The following is a 26,238-nucleotide window of genomic DNA, read 5'->3' as shown; positions in this document are numbered from 1 at the left end:
AACATCTTTTCATGGCTACTTGGCTAGGTTATAAATGCACTCTCCAAAGAGCAGGCTTGCTGCAGGATCTCTGGTTGTATGTCTTGGAATCACTGCCCTGAGAAACGGTGCCAGTTGCCTGGTGGTGGGTGAATTACTGTCGCTGGGACATTGGCAGGCATTGCAAGACCTCCCCACAGGGGGCCAGACACCGGGACTGCCAAGGCCTCTTTGGAATTTGGTTGAGAAGGGCCTACTTTGTTTCCTTTACATATTAAACATATTACAAAAATGTATTTTTTTAAAAAAAAATTCTAGTAGAATTTCTTGTAGAAAAGAATGGGAAAACAAACATAAAAGAAAAATAGGATTACTTCACCAAGAGACAGTTAGGGTATGAGTCTTTTCTATATGGATACATACATCATTTGTCCCTTTCAAAAAGTTGGGCGTACAGTATGTATTATTGAGGGCTGGCCGCTGCCATTCTGCTTTGATCTTTACCTGTTGATGTCCATATGGTGTTTATTGCTTTGTAGCCTGTATTAATCTACTGTACAAAGTGTAAACTATTTAGTTGTGTTTTGTCTGGACAAAACTGATGACTATCCAATGAAGAATACTTGGTTGGGTGCTCGCTACAGGACAGACATTAATCTAAACCGCGGGGTGCAGTTCGTAAAACTCAGTAGCGTTGTTACTTGGTGCTGCGTTTTCATAAGGCGGGATCTGACCGGGACCGCCTCCTGGATTGTTCTTCATGGAATTCTGGGGGCTCCCGGGACGGCTTCTCGCAGCACTGACTCTGGGCAGACACATGCGCTCCCACTTCCTCTGCGCTAGGTAGTGCTGGGTAGTATCTGTGAGACAGGAGTTGGCGGTTCCTCACATTGCAGAGTGGAGTTGCTCCTGGGTGAGCGCCTTCTCTCACCTGGCCCTAGTTAGGTGACCTTTTACACAGAGCCGGTTGAGTTCAGGGGCTCCGGGGTCAGAAGAAATGAGCAGGCATCCCTGCTTAGACTGTGGCGTTGACGCAGCAGCCTGAGAGCGGCTTGCCTTGTGTGGTACCTAGTTCCCTGGGCCAGTAGGGTTTTCACACCGGTCTCCCTCCCAGAACGGGACTTTGAAGGTGCTTTGTATGTACGTCACTTTCTAAAGCTCATGTGTGGTTCTTTGAAGCTGAGTCTCAAGTCTTGGATCTGTGGCTGGGCTCATCCGAGCCAGGCAGCACACTCCAGAGACATGGCAGTTGCCACCCATGTAATAAGGAAACCTTGCTGCTTTCTCCCGAGTTCTGACTAGGTATGAGCTGTGACTGGCCACAGAGCTGCAAGATGCATGGAGCCCCCACTTAATCCAGATGTGGACAGGTCTCCTGCCTGGGCCCTGCTCTCTTATCACCCCCACCCTGAGGGGCTGTTGGCTGGCCTCCCATATCAGAGATCCTTCTGACTCTGAGATTTTTCCTACAGATTTTTTGGGCATCTGTGTTGCCTCTATTTTCTTTGCTTTCTTTTAGTACATTTCCATCTGAGCCATCCAGACACTTAGCTGAGTTGGAACAAGAAGAGGAAGACTAGGCAGGATTGCTGGGTGCTGGCACTCCAGCACGTGCTGGCCTTTATGGTTGGATGGGGAGACATGTCTGAAGCCTCCACCGTGTACTTAGGCCAGCTGCCAGTGAAGTGTGCCCCAGGTTGCTGCTGCATCCTCAGAACTGTGTCTATTTCTAGGCGGGTGAGCAGGCAGTGTCCAGCCTCTCCCCTGTGTCAGTGGCCTAGCTCCGACGTTTTGGCTGTGTGTGGCTGATTCACCTTTGTATCCTGAGCTCCTAGCTTGGTGCCTGGAATCTCCCGGTTGTAAATAAATATTTGTGAATGAGTAGGGAGTGTGGCCAGGAAAGGTGTCTGTCTGTCTAGATCCCCACTACAGGAAGAGGTCTGTCTGCTCTGAAACCCCACCCTGTGGCAGATGCAGACTGGCAGAGGTCAGTTTTCCTCTTTTGCTGCGCATCTGCTATGTACCTCAGCTTGCTTGGTCCCCTTGGCCATGCTTTCTCAGTTCTCTTTGTCACTGTCTGTTCTGTACTGTCACTTTCTTGATATGGGACTCTCGTCTGTATGAGCCACCCTCTGGTGGCCTGCCTGGGGCCCATTTTCACTTTCTGGGTGCCATGGTCTCCACCACTGGTTTGGGGTGAGTTGAGCTTACAGAGTTGTTTCTCCCCTCCTGAGATCCGATGATCTTGACACCCTGGGATCCTCCTTCGTGCGGCTCTTGACACTATCCTGGCGTATGTGTTAGAAAGTAAGGAAGACAGACAGTCAGGAAGTCAGGTGGGTACACACTTGTAATCCTAGCACCGGGAAGGCTGAGGAAGGAAGACTGAGGGTTCCAGTGAGACCTTATCTCCAAAATGGAAACCAAAATAAAGCAAAACCCAGGCAGGGGCTGGTCCTGTGTTCCGGCCCCTCCCCCGGGTGATCCCGAATGCCTTATTTAGTGACGTGTTAGTGTGTGTTTATGTGTGTGCACAGCGTGTCTGAGTGTGTCTTCTTGCATACATTGTCCCCACCCCAAAACACAGTCTTGATGTTGCCCAGGTGGCCTTGAACTTTGTTCCTCCTAACCCAGTGCTGAGTTTCCAGGCTTGGACAGACCACCCCGTGTCTTTTCACTGTGTCCATCTGAATGCCTTGCAGATACTGCCCTTCCCAGTCATGAGGGTCCAGATGTTCGTGTGGCTGATGTCCTGGTTTGGTGTCCCGAGCTGGGTGCGGGCAGAATTCTTCACCTCTATCGGTATGTGCCAACAGAACTCTAGCGGACCTAAGCAGCCTTCAGTTAAGTGCAAGGGATGTCGCTGCCTGAGGCTCCTTCAGGGCGGGATGGTTCAGTCACCAATTTTGACCTGGTCCAGCATACAGAGGTTCCCCCTCCCCTCTTGCCATCCCCCACACCCCCGCCTCCCGCATTCCCTGCACTTCCAGGAGATCCTGATGAACACACATGCTGGGAGGCAGCTTTCTGAACTGCGCACTCCTCTCTGGTAGTGCAGACCGCAAGTAGTTTTCAGGTCTTTTCCTAGGGTAGTGTGAGGTGTTCCACAGACCAGCTTCTCTGCTCATCTGAAAGCTCAGAGCTGATTGCCGTGCAATGGGCCCTTAGATGTCCATCCCCCTGTGGCCAGCCAGGTGACAATGGGAGAACGAGACTTAGAACTTCCCCTTCAGTGCCCTTGCTTTGTCCAAGCATCCTCTCGACGTTGGGTGTCACGGCCATGTGAGCGATGAGACCCCTTTGACTACCAGTCCCTATGATTCCCACTGTCCCAGCATGCACTTGGCTGGGGCATTACTACTGTGCTGCCCAGGCGGTCCCTCATTCACTTCTCACCGGGCCTTGCTTCTCTCCTGTAGGGCACATGACTGACCTGATTTATGCTGAGAAGGACCTTGTACAATCCCTGAAGGAGTACATCCTTGCGGAGGAAGCCAAGCTCTCCAAAATTAAGAGGTGTCCAATGATCCTAAGACCCCACGCTAAGTCATCCTGCTGCTCCTCCTCCCGAGCCCTTCCGAGACACTGAGAGGTGACCCCCGGGAAGCTGACCTTTAGCTAACTCATGCTTGTCCTCGGGAATTGCTGAGTACAGGGGCTTAAGAAGCTACCATCTTTTCCTCTCTCTGTTTTAACACTTTTTAATTTACACTGCGGTTCCCAGCCCTTACCTAGATTAAGGGCTAGACGAATCTAGGAAGTTACCCATATTCATGTATTGTTATCTCCTGATGAAAGACTCCTGGATCTCACCAGGGAAATTACCAGCCTGGGTGGGTGGGTGTGGCAGTCTTTTTTTCCTTTGGTTCTGCAGCTGGGCCAGCAAGATGGAAGCCCTGACCAGTAAGTCAGCTGCCGACCCTGAGGGCTACCTGGCGCATCCTGTGAATGCCTATAAGCTAGTGAAGCGCTTGAACACAGAATGGCCTGCGTTGGGGGATCTTGTCTTGCAGGACTCCGCTGCAGGTGAGGGGCAGGGAGCAGGGGTCAGTTGTGTCTGTCTGTATGCCTGTCTGCATCTGGCTGATTTGTTTTTCAAAATCTTGTGTCAATCACTTCCTATCCTTTTGTAATATTTCCTGGTAATGACATTTTCTTTCTTTTTTTTTTTTTTTCTTTTTTTTTGGTTTTTTGAGACAGAGTCTCTCTGTGTAGCCTTGGTTGTCCTGGACTCGCTTTGTAGACCAGGCTGGCCTCGAACTCACAACAATCCGCCTGCCTTTGCCTCCCAAGTGCTGGGATTAAAGGCGTGCGCCACCACGCCCGGCGGTAACGACATTTTCTAATTATACTTTAGTAGTACATCTTTTTATAACAAGCCCCAGGAACATAAAATATATCACGCAAAAATCACAGTGCTTAATCCAATTGCTCCATGATAAACACCATTAAAATGATAATCTTGGGGGATGAAGAAATCGCACGGTGGCAAAGAGCACTGGCTGCTCTTTCAGAGGAAGCCCATTTGGTCCCCAACACCTACATGGTGGCTCACAACCATCTGTGTTTACAGTTCCAGGTAATCTGAACCCCTCTTCTGACCCGTGCAGGCACCAGGCACGCATGGTGCAGACATACACGCACTCAGGCAAACCACTCACTCATTCATACGCATAAAATAAACTTTAAAAATATTTGTAAAAACTCTGTAATCTTGGGCGGGAGTAAAGCCATCGCCATGTAAGCTTGGATTCCCTGAAGCCATGAGAAGCCCGGTCAAGTCATTGCACCTGGAGTTTTTTCCAAAATTTTCAGCCCTCTTTCACTTGCATTTTGGTGTCTGCCTCTGATTATTTTTGTGAAGTTAAATTCCTAGAAATGGTATTTAGGAGGCAGCGCATGGGATTGTTAAAAGCTTTTCCTGAGGTAGCGCTTGCGGCGTGTGAACACGACCCTGTTATCAAGAGGAGGGGGGTCTTGGTAACGGACGGGTGGGCTGGAGGTGGGCCACAGGATTCCCAGCCTCTGCCTGGGCCTCTTCACTGAGCTAGGAGTGCTGATTAACTTCAGACAAGCTGTCTCTCTGCCTGAGACTGCTACCAGCCACGTGACCAGCTGGGGTTGGGCTTGGCTGGGGGCTGGGTAGTCTCTAGGGAGGGTTTGGTGAGCTCAGCACCGGAGCTGTGCCTATGAGCTCACTGCCTCCAGAAGCCACTGCCTTTCCCAACCCCCCCTCCCCACCCTCCCAGTCCCCCCAACCCCCACCCCTTCCTGGGCTGGGCCTGCTGCTCAGAACAGCTCAGAACAGGCTGTTCCGCCTGCCTGCTGGGGTGGTAGGCGAGGAAGGCTGTGCAGTTGCAAATGATCTCCGTCTGTCTGATCTTTTCCTGTCGTCCCTGTGTCTTGTAAGAACTCCACCCCCCACCCCACCCCACCCTCGCCACCACCCCAAGTCCCGAGCCTTGTCATAAACACCTGGAATGCTGCGATTACCTGGAAACTAATAGGGAAGGCCCAGAGAGCAAATAATTTCTTTTTATCTCCGGTATTGGATGCTTGCCCCTGAAATAAGGGGGGAATCCTGACTGTACAGTGTCTATTTCTAGGGGGTCTGTTTTCTTTTTTCCTGGGTACTGAAGTCCTCAGAGTTCCTGACATACAGCTGTGAAGGGGATGATGGAGCGGCTCTCTGACACACTGGCTCGCTGTGATGAGAGGAGATGGCAGCTACTCTTGGAAAGAGGCCAGAGACAGAATTGTTGGCCTGCCCCGCCCAGTCTCCTGTTCTCAGGCCTGGCTTCTACTTGGAGCCCTGAAATAACAGGAGTTGTTTCCCTGACTTGGGACTAGGCCTCAGGGCCCCGGAAAAGCCACCTGGGGGCCACTTCAGTGATCAAATCTGTCTAGGCTCTGGGCTGTGACAAATGAACAGCACAAGTAGGGCTAAGAAAGACGTTCTGCAGCGAGGGCCCAGGGACGACATCCTGAAGAAGGAAAACGCTGTTGTTTCTTGCTACTGTTTATTTTGGTGCCGCACCCCAGATGCCTGCTGGGCAGGTGTCCCACCCTGAGCCTCCAGCCTGCCAACAGCCTTTGAGGGGAGGGACAGGGAAATCTCAGTAGCCAGAGAGACCCCAGGAGAATTCCTTCCCCTGGATCAAGCGTGACCTCTGCCCCCCACTGTCATTTGGAAGGTTTTGTCGCCAACCTCTCAGTGCAGCGGCAGTTCTTCCCCACCGACGAGGACGAGTCTGGAGCTGCCCGAGCCCTGATGAGACTTCAGGACACGTATAAACTGGACCCAGACACGATTTCCAGAGGGGAACTCCCAGGTAACGCACCTTCAGTGTCTGGACAGGTCAGACTGGCCTGGGTGCAGTTCGCCGTTGGTGGTGACAGTCTCCCGTGCTTCAGCCCCTGCCCCAGTGCCTCGATTCAGATATTAGCCAAGACCTCCCCTCTAGTGTGGTAGAGGCTGTGGCTCAGGAAATTCCCTGAACATCCCATTCCCAGAGAATTGCCCCTCTCCGGGCAGGCCTGCTTCCATCTCTAACCCTCTCTGTCAAAGGCTGGAGGTAGGCTCACGGCTCGTGTCCCGTGTCCCTTGGTTAGTCTGCCCTCTTTCATTCAGTCCTTATTTCTCTGGGCTCTTTGAATTCGTATATAGTCAGCCCTGTCCCCCATGCCCCCCATCTCTTGATTATGTACCCCTTTCCTTGCTCTTTCTCCTGACTTCACACAAAGGCTCTGTTTTTGCTCATCTCACACACTTGTCCCCTCTAGATCAAATGCTCATTTCTTCTCTCCTGCCGAGGCTGATGGGTAGCAATCTATTTGCCCTGACTCCCTGGTCCCCACATACTCCTGTACCCACAGGGCCTTTGTGCATCCTGTCTGTGATCCCGTTCTTCAAAGTCGCCAGGAGCACTGGGTCAGCAGAGCCAGCTGGCAGATTACAGGCATAACGTGAACTTCACAGTAGCCTCTGGCGTGGGTGGCTTCTCTCTCTTGGATGCTCTAGAGTCTGGGGTGCTGATCTCTGGCTTTTCTCTTTTGACTTGTCTGGTCATTCATTCCTCTGTTTTTGTTTGCCTTTTAAATTGGCCGTTTTCCTGCTTACTGCCCACTGCTAATCATAATAAGATTTTCTGGCCTTAGGGGGTTATTTGTGACCAATGACACCCAAAGGATCCAGTTGGATCTCATTTTATAATTTAAACATCATACCACTTCCTGGGAGCCTGGGGGGCGGGGAGGGATACAGCAGAGAGACCCAGGGCATGGAGGAACTGTCTTCCTCCTTAGATGTCTGGCTACTGGCTAGTCAAGGCCCAGGGTCTTGATGTAGAAGGCTTTGCTGAGCTGACAGGAGGAGCAGGAGGAGGAGGAGGAGCAGGAGGAGGAGGAAGGGGAGGAGGGTTCTCTTTATTCCTGCTTTAGTCAGGGGTTGGACCAAGCCCAACTATGAGGCCAGAGTGAGAAGGTAATTATGGGAAGCATTTCACCTTGCAGCTCTGAGGCGTGGTTGGTGGGAGACGGAAGCTGGGCACTGGCAATGTCCTTCCACAGGACACAGGGCCCCACGTGTCCTGAGTGGGCCCTCTGTTCACCCTGAGCCCCTTCCCCAGGTGAGCCCTGCTCTTTCCATCACTTGATGTGTTGCTGCACATGGAGGCTAGGCGGATCTGTCTTCCTTGTCATGCCGTGTCTTCTGGGCTCCCAACCAGCATAGTGCCTGTCGACATCTCTACCGGGATACTCTATGGGTTGCACAAACTCCATCTGTGCCACCTTGAAATTCCCATCTGGCTTTGAACTGTTTACCCTCTGGTCTTTATCTGTTATCTTAGCAAGAAAGCACCCCTGCCCATTGGCAGCCTGGGCCATAATCTTAAAGTCTGTGGATTCTGTCCCTCTAATGCTCTCTGACCGGTTTCATACCTGCAGCTCACCCAGAATACTTTTCTATGTGTTCCCTAGCACACATTTTATCCACAAGTTCAACGCTTAGCTTTCAGGGAGTGACCCCAACGTCTGCCTCCTTGCTTCCTTGCCTAGTCTCTGCTGCAGCACCCTTCCCCACGCTGGGCGCATCCCTGTCTTACCGCCCTTGAGCACTCAGCTTAGCTGAGCTTGAGCTTGCTTCTAGGGAGGAGGCTGATTTCTGAAAGCCATTCCTCACATTCTTGGCATTCACGGGACGCGCTGGTTATGACTACTGGTCTTTAACAGCCTGAGGCGACGTCTTCACGAGTCAGTCATCTCAGTGAATTTTTGGCACCAGGCCTTTAAAACTGGTGCTGGTGTCTCTGTTTAGGTAGATGTGGGTAGACAGTATATCAGTTTAGATAGGAGACTGAGTCTGAGGCAGCGGGTAACTTGTCCAGTGTCACACACAGACCTGGCCGGGTCCAGCTCTGGAGCACAGTCTTGTTTATTTGTGCTGCACAGTCATAATAGGTTCCTGGGGCCAAAGAGTCAGGGGAGATCCTTGGAGACTTGTAGAGAAAGGGAAGAGGCCCATCGTGGACCTCAGGCAAAGAGAGGGGTGCACCAGCACTCCAGCGTGCCAGGCATGTCGGATATCCTGTGGTCTGGAGGGAGGTCCTAGCCCTCCTTGTTCTGTGGGGTCGGCCTGCTCATTATTCTCTGAGGAACAATAGTCTTTGCCATCCCAAGCCTCTCTTAAGCTCTACGTCTCCCTAGAGCTGTGGCTGTTTCTCAGGGTGAACACTGTCCTCATGGCCACTCTCCCCAGCTGATGTCCCATTAGGCAGGAGGCCTACTGAGCTGATGTTCCAGCGGCCCGCCGGAACCGGACCACAGCCCTTGGTTCCTTGTCCCTGCTGGGATCTGCCACCTGTTTGCATTCCCTGTATCTTTTTCCTCTCAGTCCCTTCTCAGGTTACTCCCACTCTGGTCCCTTGAGGTCGAGCGGCAAACCTTCTCTGTTCTTTCCTTCTCCAGACTCTTCTAACATGTGACTGCCCTCATGTGTGGCTTCCGTGTCTCCTGGATTCTGTCCTTGAATCCATCTAGGTTTTCAATTCTTCAGACTTATATGGCCTCTAAGTATCCTCTCCTGTTTTCACCCACAGGACCTATACCCACTGACCCCAGGGCAGTGTCTTGGTGGGGTCCCTGGACTCGCTATCACAGAGCCCCTCCCTGCCTGAGGGAAGGAGTCTTGAGGCTTAGACTATGAACTCTAATCTAAGCCACACCAACCTGTGTACTGTCCCTGTATTGATGCTAGTTCATGGAGTAAGGCATGACATGTAGGTGGTATTCTGTGATGTCCCTCTTTCGGTCGTCCAGGCTTTTTCCAACGTGAGCATCTGCCTTCTTGTCCCAGAGGTGTTCCTGAGCCTGACTGTTGCTTTTCCTGCTTCAGGAACCAAGTACCAGGCCGTGCTGAGTGTGGACGACTGCTTCGGGATGGGGCGCTTAGCTTACAACGAAGGAGACTATTACCACACTGTGCTGTGGATGGAGCAGGTGCTAAAGCAGCTTGACGCAGGGGAGGAGGCCACCGTAAGCAAAGCTCTGGTGCTGGACTACCTGAGCTACGCTGTCTTCCAACTGGGTGACCTGCACCGTGCTGTGGAACTCACCCGCCGCCTGCTCTCTCTTGGTAAGGAGCTTAGGGGCAGGTGCTAAGCAAGGGAACGTGACCCTTCTGGCCACCGTGTTTGATCATCTCTTGGAACTAAATCGGTTTGCTTGTCACCCAGCCAGTGATGAGTGTCTTAGTGAGTTCAACGGCCTTTCCAACTTCTGACTCGCTCCTTACCCACGGTCGTCACTGTGTGAGGCCTTGTCCAGTTGCTGATGGGTGTTCGGAGGCCTGTGACATCCTTGTATATATATGTATGTGTGTTGTTCGTGTGCATGCGTGGGCACGTATGTGCACAACATGGCGCTGTTAAAAATAAGGACCTAGTGTTGTGGTGCTTGCACCACTCCTCAGGGTAGATCATCCACTGTGTTAATTATAGCTTGAGAAGCAAGCTGTACTTCCGGTTTGCCGCAGCCACCGTAGTTGCAGCTATCAGTGGCCTGAGATCTAAAGTGGGACTGGCCATGCCATTTGTACTTCGTATGTCTTGTGGTGTGGGGCAGAACAAGGCCCAAAGCACTGTGTCCTTAAAGCCCACTCGTTGTACCTCTCACTGATACCTGGGAATGTTGCTGGGCCAGAGGTTCACAGAGCAGCGAGGACTTGGCTTTGCCACTGCTTTCCAGGGGGCCCGAGTGTGAGGCCAGCTCGCATTTGAGCGTCCCGTAAGACCAGCGTGGGTAGAGGGTTTTGTAGATTCTGTCACGTGTGTTAGTAAGAGCCTTGGACAGGCCGGGTCTCCTGTGTGGTCTCATCTTAAGTCGCTGAGCATCTCTGGGACTTGCCTGGGGAGCGATGTAGAAACCATGCCAGGCGTTGCTTCAGATACTTTGACGTCCACCAGAGCTGTGACTCTTACCAGTCAGTTAATTAATTAGGTTGTGGTGGGGGTGGTGGGGGTGAGTGTGCAAGTGCAAGTGTACACAGTATACACAGGGAACAGCTCTAGGGAGTCAGTTCTCTCTTTTCACACCACCTGGGTCCTGGGTATCAAACTCAGGTTGTCAAGCTTGGCAGCCAGCACTCTTACCTGCTGAACCCTCTCACCTGCCTTGTAGCCCCCCCTCCAACCCCTGTGCCCCCCCCCCCCCCCCCCCCCCCCCCCCCGTGTCTCAGCTTGTCACAGCTGTAGCCAGTGTGTGAGGTGGTTGCTAGTCCTGGCTACACTCCAGGAGCCTAATCCCAGGGAGAAGGCAGAACTCAGAACTTGAGGGGCCTCCAGGAGGCTTGCGACGGGAACCCCTAGTTACTAGCTAAATGTGCTCTGCTTTGATGACACATCTTCCTCATCACTGGACAAGATGAGGGAGCCTCTGTCTGGCGGGTCTTCAGTTTGACTGACGTGCCCCTGGGTAGGCGCTGCGGCCCGCAGAGCGCGCAGCGTACCAATGCGCTGCTGGGAAAGAAACGGCCCACAGAACAGTTTCTGTAAATGACCTAACGGATGTTTGTGGTTTCCTTGTCCTCACGTTTTTTCGCTTTTTCTAGACCCAAGCCACGAGCGAGCTGGAGGGAATCTGAGGTACTTTGAGCGGTTGTTAGAGGAAGAGAGAGCAAAACCGTTGTCAAATCAGACAGAAGCTGGACTAGAGGCCCAGGAGAGCTTCTACGACAGGCCCACGGACTACCTGCCCGAGAGGGATGTGTATGAGAGCCTGTGTCGTGGGGAGGGCGTCAAGCTGGTGAGACCTGGGAAGGGGCCGGAGGTCAGGCTGGGGTTCTGAGTGATGGCTCTGGGGCAGGCATCATGGGAAGTTTGATTGCCTATTTGCACTTTTCTCAGCATCTGCTGAGGCTGCTAGGTGGGTGATCTCTGATACGTAGGATAGGCAGTTGTCTCCTCAGATGCTCTAGGGAGAATTCCCATCCTCCAGGGCATTACTATAGTCCACACTCACCCCATTGTGCCTACCTGTCATTCGATTCATTGGTGTGAGGAAAACAATGGGTGTGGCCATGCTCAGGTCCCCAGCGTAGTCATGGTGAAAATGACACACAAGACTCAGTGGTTAAAAAAAAAAAAGGCAACACTGTGCTTGCTGTGTGTGTGTCCCTGGCATTTGAGAGCCCTAGGGTCTCACTGATCCTTGCAGCTCTGTATGAGGGAGGTGCTTACCTTTCTTATGCCCCGTGACCGGCTCCCAATAGTTGCCATCTGGAAAGTTTTCTCTCCAACCACAGTGCCTCAGACCAACTCACATCTCCATGAAAAGGGTCAGGCAGCGCCCTCTGCCACAGGAGCTGTGGAAATGAGGTGCTCTTCAGAGAGAAGGGGAGCTGCATGATTTGTGTGTGAGGTCATGTCCCACTTTGGTTTTCTTTATTGGTGCAGCCGAGGATGGCCTTAGCCCATGGAGGGCGAGACCGGTGTGTGCAGACAGCTGGGCTGGGGCTGCGGGGGAAGGGCTCCCTCTGCTCAGGACCTGTGTGCTCTGTGCTCCCCAGACGCCCCGGAGGCAGAAGAAGCTTTTCTGTAGGTACCATCATGGAAACAGGGCGCCACAGCTTCTCATTGCCCCCTTCAAAGAGGAAGACGAGTGGGACAGCCCGCACATCGTCAGGTACTACGATGTGATGTCTGACGAAGAAATCGAGAGGATCAAGGAAATTGCGAAGCCCAAAGTAGGTATCGCTGCAGGTCCTGCCGGGGCACCGGGCCACTGTCCCTCCCGACGCCTCTGTGGGGCTGGGATTGCGGATGTATAATATTACACCTGGTTTAGACAGTGCAAGCAATCAAACCGAGGGCCTCATACGTGTTAGGCCAGCACTCTTAGCTGAGCCACGTTCTCAGCCTGATAGGCCAAACCATTTGGGTTTTGACATATCTCTCACAGAGAGAGCTAGTGTTTACTGAGCTTGGTGTGACAGGACCCTGTCTCCAGCATTTCGTGCGTATAAAACTGTTGTCTCTTGCAAAGATTCTGGCTCCATCCTTGTTTTTCCCTTGAGGAACTTGAGGAAGCTGACCTGCGTAGGTCAGAGTGGTAGAAGGGCTGGCTTTCCTGGCTTATCTCAGTAGGACTGTCATCCGCAAGCCAGGAAGATGCTTTATCCTGCCTAATACTCACAGCTCCTTTGCCTTGACTGTCCTTTTGAGCTGCCTTGAACTTCTAGCGACCTTCTTGTCTTGTTTCTAAGTGTTGTGGACATCCACCTGGTATTTGCCGCTGTGTATGCCGTCAGCTGCCCGTGTCGTATATATGTTAGGTCGACACAGTTATTCTTTGATTTCCAGCCCGTAGATGACTCAGTCCCATTGAAACTCTTTCAGAGAGAACTGGCCGCTGCCATTTCCCCAGCTTTTTGCCATCACAGGTGATTGAGAGGACAGAGTTAGCTGGCTCCTATGTTGCTCTGTTTGTAGTAGAATTGTAGTTGCTGAGGTGGCCAGGAGCTTCTGCTCAAGGACAGGCCTGCGATAGGTCGCTGTGGTGGCCCGGAGCCTCGGAACAGCCTTGGTTTGAGGACCTAGCACACCAGGAGCCGGGTCTATTGCTGGTATCAAGGATGTGACTGAGGGTCAGTGTCCTTCAGAGAAGCAAACGTGTTTCCTGGGTCCTCGCCAAGGGAGGTATTGTGAAGTCAAGATCTCCAGAGATTCCTTACCTGCCTTGGTCCCAGCCACTGAGCCTTTCCCTGTGTGGACGCGCGGACATGAGCAGCGGGGAACAGGGAAGGTGGCTGGTGTGGGGATAGCTGGCTTCTAAACAGGAGCCATGTGACAAGCCATACACACCAGCCGTCGTGAGATGACCTCTCCTTTCCGGACGCGCGGATGCCATTCCGGCTTTGAAGCGGGGCCAGTGAGCTTAGCTTGGCTCGTGGGGAATGCCTGGCAGCTGTCTGCGAGCCCCAAGTCTGCTTTCAAAATAGCCCCGTCTGTCCCTAGGGCAGAGCACAGCTGCCCAAAGTCTTTTTTGGGCACCAGGCCAAGGCTGAGGCTCAGATGTTCACTCAGTCTAGTGGCAATGGCTGTCACCAGGCAGGCATGGCCAACCAGTAGGCTCAGGAAAGGACCACAGATAGGAGTGCGGGGAAGCCATCTTTCCTGGGTATGCTGGCTACCTTCTTAATATCAACCTGTTATGAGGCAAAGTGACCAGGTGGGTCATTTTACTTCTCCTCTTCTCCATCTCTTCTGCCACCTCCTGTCCCAGGCCACTGCCACCTCTTGCCCTGATCCTTGTTCCAACACTCGGTCAGTCGTCTTCCCGTTCTGGTCTCTCTGTCAACTCTCCATATGGTGGCACAGTAGCCTTACATTCCATTGTGAGTGCCCCTCCTTTGCGTAAGGCCTTCTTCCCCATTTCAGGTTGTCCGTAAGATGGCAGCAGACCCTGGTCTCTGCTTGCTTCCGGGCTGTTCTCACTGCGTCATGGAGCCTCATCCTGTGGCCCAGTGCCCTCTCACCCGTCGGCCTTTGCACCAGTGCTTCTTCCCTGCTGCGGTTCTGTAGTACCCTAACCTGGACCGGGCAGGGTCCAGAGGAGGAGGAGGAGCCAGGGGATCAGAGATGAAGAAGATAGCACGGGTGGGCTCAGGAGGTCTGGAATAAGCTATGTCTTATGCCACACAAGCTTTTTAAAAAGTTCAGCATCTTACATACTGTTTCTCGGGGATAAATGAGACAATGCCACTGAAAAGGGACAAAGTCATGAGGAAGCTAATCAAGCAGTGTTGCACAAGGAGAAGACAGGATGTCTCAAGGGCAAGGGCATCAGTAGGGGCACACAGCCTTAGGATGGGCAGGGTTTGGTTCTTAGGGTCCAAAGCTGCAGTGCCCCATGGCCCTGGTTCCAGGCCAATATTAGATCCACCAGAGGTCAGATGAGGAAAGACATTCCTTCCATACACACTGGCCTCAGAGACCGCCTTGGCTCCACCCTGCTCTCAGCAGGACCCCAGCCACTGCATCCCTTTGGCTGCTCTCCCACAGGACATTAAGCACACCCATGCTATGCTGCAATTACTTGGCTGGTTTTCTACTGTCTCCTCTTGACCAAGTTATATGAAGGCAGGGGTCATGTCTCGGTCACCCAGCATAGCACCTGACTTATAGTAGGCACCAGTCGCATAGTTATTAAAAGCAAGAGTCTGCACTACTGTGTTTGATTCATCTATACTTCTGCCTGAACATGTCTGCCATGCACCCTTGCTGCAAACAAGTATATCCCTCCTGGCAGTACCGTTAAGGCCGCATATGGAGACTGAGTGGGCTAAGGTAGAGGAAGGGCGTGTGTGTGTGTGTGTGTGTGTGTGTGTGTTTGTGTGTGTGTGTGTGTGTGTACATGCTTGTGATTGGTGGCTTCTGCAAAGTAGTTCGCATGCCTCAGATTCCTGTTGGTTTCTCTGTTGACTCTGGGAGAGCCCCATGGGACTGAAAACTGTCTCCCCGCTGAGCAGTGTGAGCTCAGCAGGGCAGGAGGCACAGCAGACAGTGTTTGGATAGGTTCTTGGCAGAAGGGTGGGAAAGCTTGACCAAGTCAAGAGAAGCCCCAGGTCGAGGCTCAGGGATGGCCCAGTCTGAGTGTGGTGGGATCTTCAAAGCCCAGACTGTGCTCAGGCATTGTGCTGTGGGCCTGTCAAGAAAGGCCATGTTTGGGGAGGCGAGGGAGGGGGGGGGTCACATGTATGGACTAAGCAGAATCCATAGGCATAACAGTCTGGCAGCATAGACCTGGGTAGGAGAAGGGGTAGGTAGCGAGTGCAGCCCAGCCTCATAGCACAGAGGAGAGTGCAGACTAGACTGAGGCATTGTGGGACCATTCTCTGCAGCTGTTTCCCACTGACGTGGCTGGCCCTTCCGGCCTCAGTGTTCTCTGAGAAAACACTCAACACCAGGAAGGATAACTCTGTCCTCTCTTTCTGACTGCCAGCTCGCAAGAGCCACTGTTCGAGATCCCAAGACAGGTGTCCTCACTGTCGCCAGCTACAGAGTTTCCAAAAGGTGAGCAGAGGTAGTGGTGGAGTGAGATGGGCAGAGAACAGCTGCTTAAGCTCAACTCTGAACGTCCCAGCAAGGATGCAGGCGGGTGCTGATGCAGCTGACCCTGCCTGCGTCACCTCCTCTCTCTCTGTAGCACTTACTGTGTGTTGCCCGTTAGTGCAGGTCTTGACTGGGAAAGGATCATAGGACTTCACCTAAGCCTCCTGTGCCTTTCGTCTTTGCTCTCTTCTTTTTCTCAGCTCCTGGCTAGAGGAGGACGATGACCCTGTTGTGGCCCGGGTCAACCGCAGGATGCAGCACATCACAGGGTTGACAGTGGAGACTGCAGAGTTATTGCAGGTAGCCTGGGGCCGGAGGAGTTGGGAGGGCTTCCGTTGGGCTCCGTGGTTTCCTAAAGCGCTCAGGCTGTGTGAGAAGGCTCACCGGCTCCATCAGTTAACTCTCCTAATCAGAGTAACCGTCAGAAGCAAATTGACGGAGGAGAGAGGTCTGCTTCGGCCCACAGTTTCAGTCCACTGTGGTGGGGAGGCTCGGCAGCAGGGGCTTGCAACACAGCTCGTTCACACCTTGCTGGACCAGAAACCAGGGGGCTTGGGCTGGCCAGAACCAACAGTCAGATGTAGCCTTCATGGCCTACACCTGTGGTCCACTTCTGCTAGCCGGGTCCCAAAGAGTCCAGCCTCCAAAAACAGTACCGACAACTGGGAGGCAAATGAGCCTCCAGTGCACGTGTCCCAGCATCCACACAAAAAGCCGAGTGTCATCCCAGCACTGTGAAGAGTAACAGGAGCCTGCTGGATGACAGCTTAGCTCCAGGTTCTGTGTCTCGAGGGAATATGGTACAGCATGGTAGAGTGGACCCACAGCATCCTTCTCTAGCCGTTGCGTGCACACAGGCATGTGTACACACACACACACACACACACACACACACACACACACATACACACACACACACCACATACATACACTGCATGCATGCACACACAAAGCTTGGGGCTTGTTTCCAGGCCCAGGGAGGTGGTATCTGTGGAGAGTTGGGGTGCTTTGGGGGCTGCTGAGACTGCTGACAAATTCAGTGCTGGAATCTCTCACCAGGTTGCAAACTACGGAATGGGAGGACAGTACGAACCACACTTTGATTTCTCTAGGGTAAGGCTCCAAGGGTGAGGAGGAGTGTTTGGAGGGCTCTTCCCTGGGCTGCTTTAAGATGGTTGGAGCTTCTAGAAACATTTCACCTTCCACGTCATCCCTCCTCCACCTACCAGGTGAAAGGGGGAACACCGTATGCTGCCGGTGAAACGCCTGCAGAGCCCAGTGGAGCCTGGTTGTGTGCTGTTGATGTGGGAGTGTTTGGCTCAATAATAAAGCAAAAGACCTCTCTAGGTCCCTGGGAGAAATCTTTTGACCTCCTCCCACTCCCTGGGTTCTGGCCGGGAGTCCCTTTGTCACCCTGTCTTGTGTCCTTGGCTGTTCAACAGAAGACATGTTTATTATGGTCCCCTGACCTTTTTGGTCCTTGGGAGGCGGGTTGAGTTAGTTGCAAACTTGGGTAAAAGTTGTTGTCTGTTGCAGCGACCCTTTGACAGCGGCCTCAAAACGGAGGGAAATAGGTTAGCGACGTTTCTTAACTATGTAAGTACTGGGCTGGGCGTATTTGTTCACTCTCACTTAATTTTATAGAGCGATGAGCAAGATGCTTTCAAGCGTTTAGGGACTGGGAATCGTGTGGCCACGTTTCTAAACTACGTGAGTATGACACATGCACCTGAGGGGCCCTGTGGAGACCCTGGGGCCAGAGGGCTCCCGCAATCCCACCCCCATCAGGGCTCATAGCATCAGCTGTGGCGGACTGCTTCTTCAGTGCCCTTCTTGGCCAGAGTACAGGAAGTTGGCTTTTGTTCTCATCTGTGTGTTTGCCCTTCTCCTACTCCCTGGCTCCTTTCCCCAGCCCAGTAATAATAAATTTATTATTATTATTATTATTATTATTATTATTATTATTATTGATTTTTTTTTGAGACAGGGTTTCTCTGTGTAGCCGTGGCTATCCTAGACTCACTTTGTAGACCAGGATGGCCTCGAACTCACAGCGATCCTCCTGCCTCTGCCTCCTATGTGCTGGGATTAAAGGCATACACCACCACGCCTGGCTAAAAATATTATTTTTAAAAACTGGAGTAAAATATACATAACACAAAAACTACCGCCGTCACAATTTCTCTGTGTGCTCCGGTGATATTTATTAAATCCATCCCTCGTGTGGACCATTTACCATCTGTTACCGTAACTCCTCTCACCTCATAAAATGGAAGCTCTATTTCTATTAAACGGTATTTCCTGAGCCGTGTCCACACCACCACCCTGCTTTCTGAGACCACAGAACCTCATCAAAGCGGAGCCCTGGAGTTGCCTGGGCTCCTCACTGGCTGCTTCCCTCAGCCCACTCTCCTTAACAAATGCCCGTGCTGTGGCCCGCTCCACTTCCTTTTTGGTGGACACAGTGCTGCTCTGAGCTTCGGGGATGAGAGCCGTGGTAGGTTCCGTCCTAGTGCAGGGTGCACAGGAAGCCGGGAGGTGCTTTTAGAAGGAAACTGCCTCGGTTTCCCCAGAGGCTGGGTGGCCAGCTTGTCCCCTGCTGTCCCGCCCCATCCATAGGCTGTCAGTTTACCTTTCCCCACCAGACTAGCCCACTTTAAGGATACATAGTCAAAGAGCTTAGAAAGAAAGCTTAGTTCTTCCTCCTTCAGTTTTAATTAAGTACTGGAGACCGTTCTCAACACACGCACTGCTCCCAGGAGGCACCATGTGGTCTCCATTGTGACATCTGAGGTCTGACACGGGGACATTCACTTGAAGCATGGGGAGAGATTGTTATGTGGTTACCATGGAGACAAACACTGAAGAATTTGCCCAGGCATGGGGTTCAGTAAAGGCCTCATTTAGGAAATAGCATGTCATCGAGACCTGAAAATTGAGTGGAAATTTGTGCAACATTTTTTGGCATATATGGGGGCCTGGAAGAGAAAAGGCTTGAGGTGTGGGGGACAGACGAAGGCGAGTGTGTCTGGAGAGAGAGGCTAGTGTGTCTGGAGAGAGAGGCGAGTGTGTCTGGAGAGAGAGGCGAGTAGAACTGACTTGGAGACTCCCTGGGTCTGAACCCAGCAGCAGGGAAGCCCTGGGATGCTACATCTTTCTCATCATGCGCCTGCTGAGTACTTGGCCTTTAGTCAGGCTGGTGTGTGTCGTATGGGGAGATTTCTTAGCTCTAATTTTTATTACCTTGTAGGCCATTTTTATTATAGCGTAGGAAAACAAAAACAACAACGACAAAAAAACAAAACAAAATAAAAACCAGCAAAACCCCCAAACCAAACAAAACAAAACCCACTTCAAGTAAAAGTATAATTTAGTTTCAGGCTTACCACAGGAGAGGCAGAGTGCGTTCTGGGAAGGTGAAGGTCTGATTAGAGCCGCTAAAGCCAGAAAAATGGCCACACAGGGAAAGGGGAACTCCTGACCTTGGAAGCCATAGGGAGCTCTGTCCAGGGCAGTGTGTTGAGCACAGTGGCTTAGGCGAGGCCCAGGGTCTGGGTGAGGATTCAAGATGGGGTCAGGATAGGCATTTCTTCTTCCTTTTTTTTTTTTTTATATCTATTTGTGTGTATGAGTATTTGCTGCAAATATATGTGCATATATATTGCATGTAGTACATGCATGCGTGGTCCCACAGAGGTCAGAAGAGGGCTTTGGATGCTCTGGAACTGGAGTTACAGTTGTGAGCCGCCATGATAAACCAGGTTGTGTGCACAGCAGCCAAGTGCTCTTAACCGCCGAGCCATCTCTCTAGCCTAAGAGAGTCATTTTCTAAATAGACCCAGATTGTTGCCACCAAGGACAACCTGAATGTGGGTCTTCTGGGGGGCATTTGCTCGTGAACATCCAGGCATCGAGGCCTGTCCTGACGAACACCACAGATGAACTGCGTGTGGGAAGTCGTTCCTGCCTGAAGTTAGCCATAGAGCAGAGCCTCCAGGCAATGCTACTTGCGGTTGAGCTAGGGTGGTCTGCACACCTTGCTGTGCCCTTTAAGGCTGTGTCGCTCTGCCGTTCTTGGCTGGAGGGGCCAAGCTCTTTGCCTTATGTTCTCAGATGAGCGATGTTGAAGCTGGGGGCGCCACCGTCTTCCCTGACTTGGGAGCTGCGATTTGGCCCAAGAAGGTAAGCGTCACACCCTGAAGCAGGGCTCAGACTTTGTCCATGTCCGTCAGTGGCACGGACTGTTTATGTGACTGTCAGTGTGATGTACCTGCACCCTGCACTCCGTTCCCTGCTTCTACCTAGGGAGAAGGGATGGGGAGGGAAGAGAGCTTCCTTCCATTGGAAGGATAGGTGCTTTTTGGGAAACTTCATCTCCAGAGTCCTAGAGCCCCATCTCCCAAACACAGGAAAGGAGGGGCGTTTCTGCCGAGGGGTGGAGGGTTCTAGAATCACGGAGCAGGTCTTTGTGACTGGTCTTTAGGATGTGCTCTGACAGCTCTTCTGTTTCCCAGGGCACAGCTGTATTCTGGTACAACCTTCTTCGGAGTGGGGAAGGCGATTATCGAACGAGACACGCGGCCTGCCCTGTGCTCGTGGGCTGCAAATGGGGTGAGTGGCTCGAGGGGTGGTGGTGGTGGTGCCTCAGCCCGGGATTTGATGGTCGGCCTTAGGCGCAGAGGTGGAAACAACCGCTGACGGCTGTCAGCTCTGTACCTCACAAAAGGTTTTCTCTGCTGCCTGTACCACCCAGCCAGAGCTGCCACAGCTGGCCGCCAACACTCAGAGATGCTCAGAGAGCGGTCCAGCATGGCCTGTGGTGAGGGTTTTAGCGGAGCCTAGAAAGCTGGAAGCAGAGAGGAGAGAGGGTGTCTGGCCGAAGCAAGCAAGACACTTGTGGTAGCAGGGTGGGAGGACTGGCTGTCCTTGTCACTTGAAGAAAGGGAGGCTTGAGATGAGACTGAAGCCAAGAGGTGAGACTAGAGGCTGGGACCAGGCCACAGAGCATCACCTGGAACCTGGACGCAGCTGTGGAGAGCTAGGAACGGCATGGACTAGTTTGCGACAGGAAGGGACCGCAGGCATGGACTAGGATGCGACAGGAAGGGACCGCATTATAACTCTTGGAGTTTGGGGGATAGTGATAGGCTCACAGAAAAGGTAAAATAAACAAATGAAAATGAGGTAGTTGCTGATTTGGGGAGGAAAAAGGATAGTGTCGGCCTAATCTACTAGACATCGAAAGCAGAGGACTAATACGACACACTTAAGCACTACATGTTAATTTTAGCTCATGTTTTATCATGCCACTATATATGCTGCTAATCATAAGTCTTCTAGCCAGTCTGTTAAGTACAGGTATTAAATTGTATTTAAAAATCTCTGACTTTAGTAGTGCATTACTAAAAAAAAAAATATGTGTGTGTGGTGTATATGCGTGCGGTATATTTGTGTGTGTGGTGTATGTATGTATGTGTGTGTGGTGTATGTGTTTAGATGTGTGTGTATGGTATGTGTGGTGTGTATGTTGTATGCATGTGCTGTGTGGTATGTGTTTGTGTGAGCATGTGCATATGGGTGTGTGTGGGTGCACAAGTGCCACGGCACATGTGTGAAGGTCAGAGGACAATCTGGAAGAATCGGTTCCCTCCTTCCATGATGTGGGTTCTGGGGTTTAGGCTCAGACTGTGAGACTCATGATGTGAGCCATGTCATCCGCCCTGTATTACTTTCTTATTCCTTATGAGAGAATCCATGTTTGAGGAACTTTCATGCTCCCTGCCTGTGACATGGCACAGTGGCAATGCCAGTGCTTCAGCTGGGGTACCCACAGCACTAAGATTCTGTCTTGTAGCTCACAGGGCCCAAGGCTCAGGGCCAACCAAGCCTTGCACAGTGCTGACAGGTTCCCCATCCCTCACCTCACCTCTCAGTTTCAACTTGTCACTGTCCCAGCCTCCTCAGATCCTTCACAAAGGCTCCTGCCTTTGAGGACTTGCTCCACCCACTTTCTGCATCCACCCAACCAGGGGTGGCAGCCAGGCGGCATGCCCGCCTTCTCTCCAGGATGGCTATTAGGCCTCCTATCAGAACCGCTCTACCCTAACATCATGAGGTGCCCTTTGGCTTTGTTCCCATAGCAACAGGCATACGTGCACCGAATCACCGGTAGACTTTTGTACCATTATCTGTGTGCTCATGTGTTTTCAACAGCACATGAGCAGCTTGAGGCCTAAGGCCCTGTACACTGGAGTGCCCCAGAGCACAGGGCCGTGGTTGTCATGGAGGAAGCACTGATTTTGGCTGCTGAACTGATGGGGGCGGGGGAGGGATCATCACTTACTTGCTCTCTGTTCACAGTCTCCAATAAGTGGTTCCATGAGCGAGGACAAGAGTTCTTGAGGCCCTGTGGGACAACAGAAGTCGATTGACGTCCTTTTCTGCTCTGCCCCCTCCTTGGCTCCACAGCCCGAGGCATCTTCAAGTTCAGCGTGAGAGTCCTTTGGATGTCCCAGCTCCTGTCAGGCAGGTCATTGGAGGAGCCAGTGTTTGTCTGAATTTGAGAGAGTGTGTCCTGGGCCGAGTCCGGGGTGACCTAGGCCCCAGACTCTGGCCAGCCTATGCCTGCCCTGGCTCCGAGGGTAGCATTGGCATTGGCTGCAGAGAGCTAGACTGTAGCACCCAGCACGGTGTCTCGTACCTCAGATGTTTCAATGAAACCAAAGTTCTGATGCTGTTTACATGTTTGTTTTTTATGACATTTCTATTTGTCGTGGCTTTAACCAAAAAAATAAAATGTCTCCCTGCCAGAAGCCTCAAATGGCCTCAGAGTGTTTTGGTTTTGTTGTTCTGTTTTCCAGGAACCGGGGCTGGCTCAGTTTAAAACACAGCCACACAAACACAGACCTGAGTTCTGACTTTCAGTTCATACAGGGAGAGTTGGGCCTGGCCGTGGGCAGGCTTGTAATCCCGGTGTGAGGGAGGTGGAGACACGCATCCCTGGGGCTCGCTGGCCAGGCAGCCTAGCCAAATTGGTGTGCTCCAGGCTCAGTGAGAAGGGACCTTGTTTCAAAAAGGAAGGGCGGAGGCTCGTAGAGGAAGATGCCTGACGTGGATGGCTGGGTCTCCACATGCATGTGCACACACGGACACAGACTCGCGTGAATGTGCACCACACAATCCAGGAGCCCCTACCAGGTCTCCCGATTTCCTGTGCATCACTGCCGTGCAGGCATCCTGCAGAGCAAAGCTCTCACCCTGGGTTCCAGACCTGGTTTTAACACCTGTGCCTGCTCCAGGCTTCAGAGTGGGGGCAGGAGGTGCTGAGTAATCTCACTTGTTCACGTAGAAAGAATACGTGCTCACAGCTGGGTGCTGTTAGTGTTTGATTTGGGACGTGGTACTGAGTTGTCCCCAGTCACAGACATGAAGATCGTTAAAGTGTGTGTGTGTGTGTGTGTGTGTGTGTGTGTGTGTGTGTGTGTGTGTGTGTGACCTTCTGCCTGCTGGAGTCTTTCTCTTGGCATTCGGGAGCCATATGGGAGGCCCTCCAGGCTGACATCTCATCCCTGTCCCCGAAGCCCAGTGAAAACCATGGGCTGGTGGTTTGTGGTCGCCATTGACGTTTCCCTCCTGTGACCAGGTCACTGAGTATCGTTACTTCATTTCCACCGAGTTTTTAACTAACTGAATCAGAGTTTATATTTCTGTCTCTTTGGCTTCTTTCATCTGGTATTGTTTTTAAAGGTTCATCTGTATTGTCATGGAGTCTGTATTTTAACAGTTCATGTAGGGTCCTCTACAGAAAGAGAACGGGCAGGATGAAAAAATATATATATATATATATATATATATATATATATATATATATATATATATATATATATATATATATACACAAAGGGAACTTGTTAGGTTGGATTACAGGATGCAGGCTGGGTAGTTCAACAGTGGCCTGCTACACTCTGGAGAGGCCGAGAGGCAGCCGTGGTTCAGCTTATGAGGTTTAGGGACTCAGTTGTCCCCATCTGGTGCTGACGGCCCGAGGGCTTCTGGAGAGTGACTGGTCTTCAGTCCACATCGGAAGATGGAAGAAACAGTGAAGAATAGCAGCAGCGGTAGCAGCAACTGGATAGATGCACTCACCAGCAAGACTCAAAGGCGGCCAAGGAAAAGCACGAGCGAGTGCTGCTGTTTTGGACTTATTTGCATCTGGGCTGCTGCAGGAAGGTGTTTGAACTGTGGGAGAGAGGCCTCCCACCTCTGTTAAACCCTTCTGGAAGTGTACCTCCCAGAGGTGTGTCTCCTAGTTGACTCCACAGTATGGTGTTTGACACTGAAGATTAACCATCACAACGGGACTGTATCATAACACGGTCAACACTCTACCAGTGGGCACTTGGGATGGTTTTAGTGTTTGTGTATTATGACGAAGGATGTGATAAGCATTTTTATACATGATTTCTGGTTCACACAAATACATTTCTTTGGAATATTTACTTAGGAATGGAAATGTGCACTTATAATTGGTCAGTCTTCAGTACCACCATATGATGTGTTGCAATGTGTTACACCCACCCCCACTAGGGGTAAATGAAAGTTCTTGCCCGACCCTTTGGCAGTGCCTGGTGTTCTGTGCTTGGTTTTTAACTAGCTGGATGTGGGCTGTGGACCAAACATTTATGCCTTCCCTCAATGTTGAAATCCTGACCCCAGTGATGTTAGAAGGTGGGGGGATCTTTGAAAGCAATGAAGTCACGGGACAGGAGTCCTCTTGGAGAGATTCATGTCCTAGTTAGGGTTACTGTGGCTGTGGTGAAATATCACAACCAAAGCAAGTTGGGGAGGAAAGGGTTTATTTGGATCACACTTGCACATCCCTGCTTATCGCCGAAGGAATCAGGACAGGAACTCAAGCAGGGCAGGCACGTGGAGACAGGAACTGCTGCAGAATCCATGAAGGAGTGCTGTCAACTGTTTTATTCCTCACAGCTTACTCATTCTGCTTTCTAATATAACCCAGGACTTCCTGCCCAGGGGTGGCTCCACCCACAATGGGCTGCGCCCTCCTCCCTCATCAATCACTAACTAAGAAAACGCTCTGCAGACTTGCCTACAGCTTCATCTTATGGAGGCCTTTTCTCAAGTGAGGTTCCCTCCTCACTGACAGCTTGTGTCAAGTTGGCATTAAACCAGCCAGAACTCACTTTTTTGTTGTTGTTTTTGTTGTTACTGTTTTTTTTTTGACCAAGCCTTGACTTTTATTACTTAAAAAAGCTACATATTTATTTTGCTTTCTGACCCTGTGCTTGTGCCTTCAACACTTTGACAATGATTTTCTGCTCCTCAATAAGGAAAGCCCGCTTGATCCTGTCTCGGACACACTTGGCATGCATGGAGCCACCGTAGGCCCTGCTGACGTGCTTCTTTTTCTTGGACAGCCTCATCGGGACTTTAGGCCTCACAGCGCAAAGCCCTCGCAGTCGGCCTGGGCACACACCGCATGCGGATTTAGGTGCTTTCCCAACCTTCTTGGTGTAAAGGTAAACAATTCTGTTGCTGGGGGTTCGAGACAGCCTAGTTTTGTTAGAGGCTGTATTGTAGGAGAGCCTACAACCGTATATCAAATGCTGGACCATTTTGCGTGCCTCTAAGCACTGTCCCCGGAAGAGCTTGTTTTCTGTTTTTTAATGAAGGATATTCCAAGCACTCTCTTTCTTCCAGGCTTGTAAAGAGATAGGGAGGACAATTGGCCATTAACAGGAAGCACACATTCATGAGACAGCCCGCTAACACCTTGGTCTTGTTATTTCTTCGCTTTTGAAAAAAAGAGAAATAAATAGATAATTTTGTCCAGTGTATAGTATTTTATTTTGGCAGCCTCCCTGAGTGAGATGGTACCTGTTGATGCTTATTGGCGATGCTGAACACCCTTTCGTGTTTCCTGGTCATTGGGTTTCTTCAAGTCTTTCTCACTGATTCATAGATATTTTAAATTTGTTCATTACCTTTTCCAAGTGCCTGTTTCGTGGTGTGTTTTTTCTCGTTTTCAGTTCTGATAAAATGAAGGCTCTCTCTCCCCTTCTTGTTGCTTTTTTATAGGGAGCCCCTCCCCGCTTGTCAAGAGCTTTTTAACATTTTAATTATTTTAGTTTTCGTGGTTTTGCTCTGATGTAGTATAGGATTTCCTTCCCTATTTGGGGGCATTTCAGAGAGCCCTGAATTTGCCTGTTGCGGGCTTTGATGCGTTGTAGAAATTTTTCAGACATTACATCTTTTAAGCATCGTTTCTGTCCCAATTCTCCCTTCCCCTTTCTTTCTGAGACTCCAGTAAATCTGGTTGATGAAAACATTTGCTTAGTCACATGTGTCCTACCCTTCCCTTCTGTGTCCTCCAGCCTCCCGCCCACAGATGCTCAGGGTTACGTACTTGAGTCGTCTGTTTTGTGTCTCCTTTTCACCTCCTTTCCTCCCCTCAACCTTCCCTAGTACTGGGGACCAAACCCAGAGCCTCACACATGCCAGGCAAGCAAGCCTACTACTGAGCTCACCCCAACTTATTCCTTAAAAAAAAAAAAAAAAGATTTTATTCATGTGTATTTGTGGCCAGAGGAGAACATCAGATCTGGAGCTGGGGTTACAGGAAGTTGTG

At 51.3% G+C, this 26,238-nt stretch overlaps 2 protein-coding genes across 6 annotated transcripts in view; one reads left to right on the top strand and one right to left on the bottom strand.

Annotated features, from left to right (window-relative positions):
- The window catches only part of P4HA2 (prolyl 4-hydroxylase subunit alpha 2), a 28,790-nt gene extending 6,383 nt beyond the window's left edge, over positions 1-22,407 (top strand). For 4 of the 5 annotated variants that reach the window (XM_084761191.1, XM_084761192.1, XM_084761194.1 and 1 more), the window contains exons 3-16: positions 2,682-2,781; positions 3,399-3,495; positions 3,854-4,005; positions 6,174-6,311; positions 9,374-9,613; positions 11,087-11,280; positions 12,044-12,220; positions 15,478-15,548; positions 15,788-15,887; positions 16,647-16,700; positions 17,232-17,297; positions 19,701-19,769; positions 20,102-20,198; positions 21,948-22,407. In XM_084761191.1, coding sequence (XP_084617317.1) covers positions 2,700-2,781; positions 3,399-3,495; positions 3,854-4,005; positions 6,174-6,311; positions 9,374-9,613; positions 11,087-11,280; positions 12,044-12,220; positions 15,478-15,548; positions 15,788-15,887; positions 16,647-16,700; positions 17,232-17,297; positions 19,701-19,769; positions 20,102-20,198; positions 21,948-22,018 — 1,608 coding nt within the window. In that variant the 5' untranslated portion in view covers positions 2,682-2,699 and the 3' untranslated portion in view covers positions 22,019-22,407. Of the gene's footprint in view, positions 1-2,681; positions 2,782-3,398; positions 3,496-3,853; positions 4,006-6,173; positions 6,312-9,373; positions 9,614-11,086; positions 11,281-12,043; positions 12,221-15,477; positions 15,549-15,787; positions 15,888-16,646; positions 16,701-17,123; positions 17,184-17,231; positions 17,298-19,700; positions 19,770-20,101; positions 20,199-21,947 lie in introns of all 5 variants that reach the window. The other variant, XM_084761195.1, reaches the window with a different exon arrangement.
- Positions 22,408-24,821: 2,414 nt separating this feature from the next.
- On the bottom strand, positions 24,822-25,225 carry LOC311585939 (large ribosomal subunit protein eL34-like; the record flags this gene model as incomplete). Its single annotated transcript, XM_084761709.1, has 1 exon — positions 24,822-25,225. One exon carries the CDS (start codon positions 25,223-25,225, stop codon positions 24,872-24,874), a length of 354 nt encoding a protein of 117 aa, XP_084617835.1. The 3' UTR covers positions 24,822-24,871.
- Between the last annotated feature and the right edge of the window lie 1,013 nt (positions 25,226-26,238).

The sequence above is a fragment of the Acomys minous genome (genome assembly GCF_964271855.1).
Source record: "Acomys minous genome assembly, chromosome: 16".
NCBI lineage: Eukaryota > Metazoa > Chordata > Mammalia > Rodentia > Muridae > Acomys > Acomys minous.
Note: the sequence above shows the minus strand (reverse complement) of the source record. Positions and strands in the feature narration are given on the sequence as shown.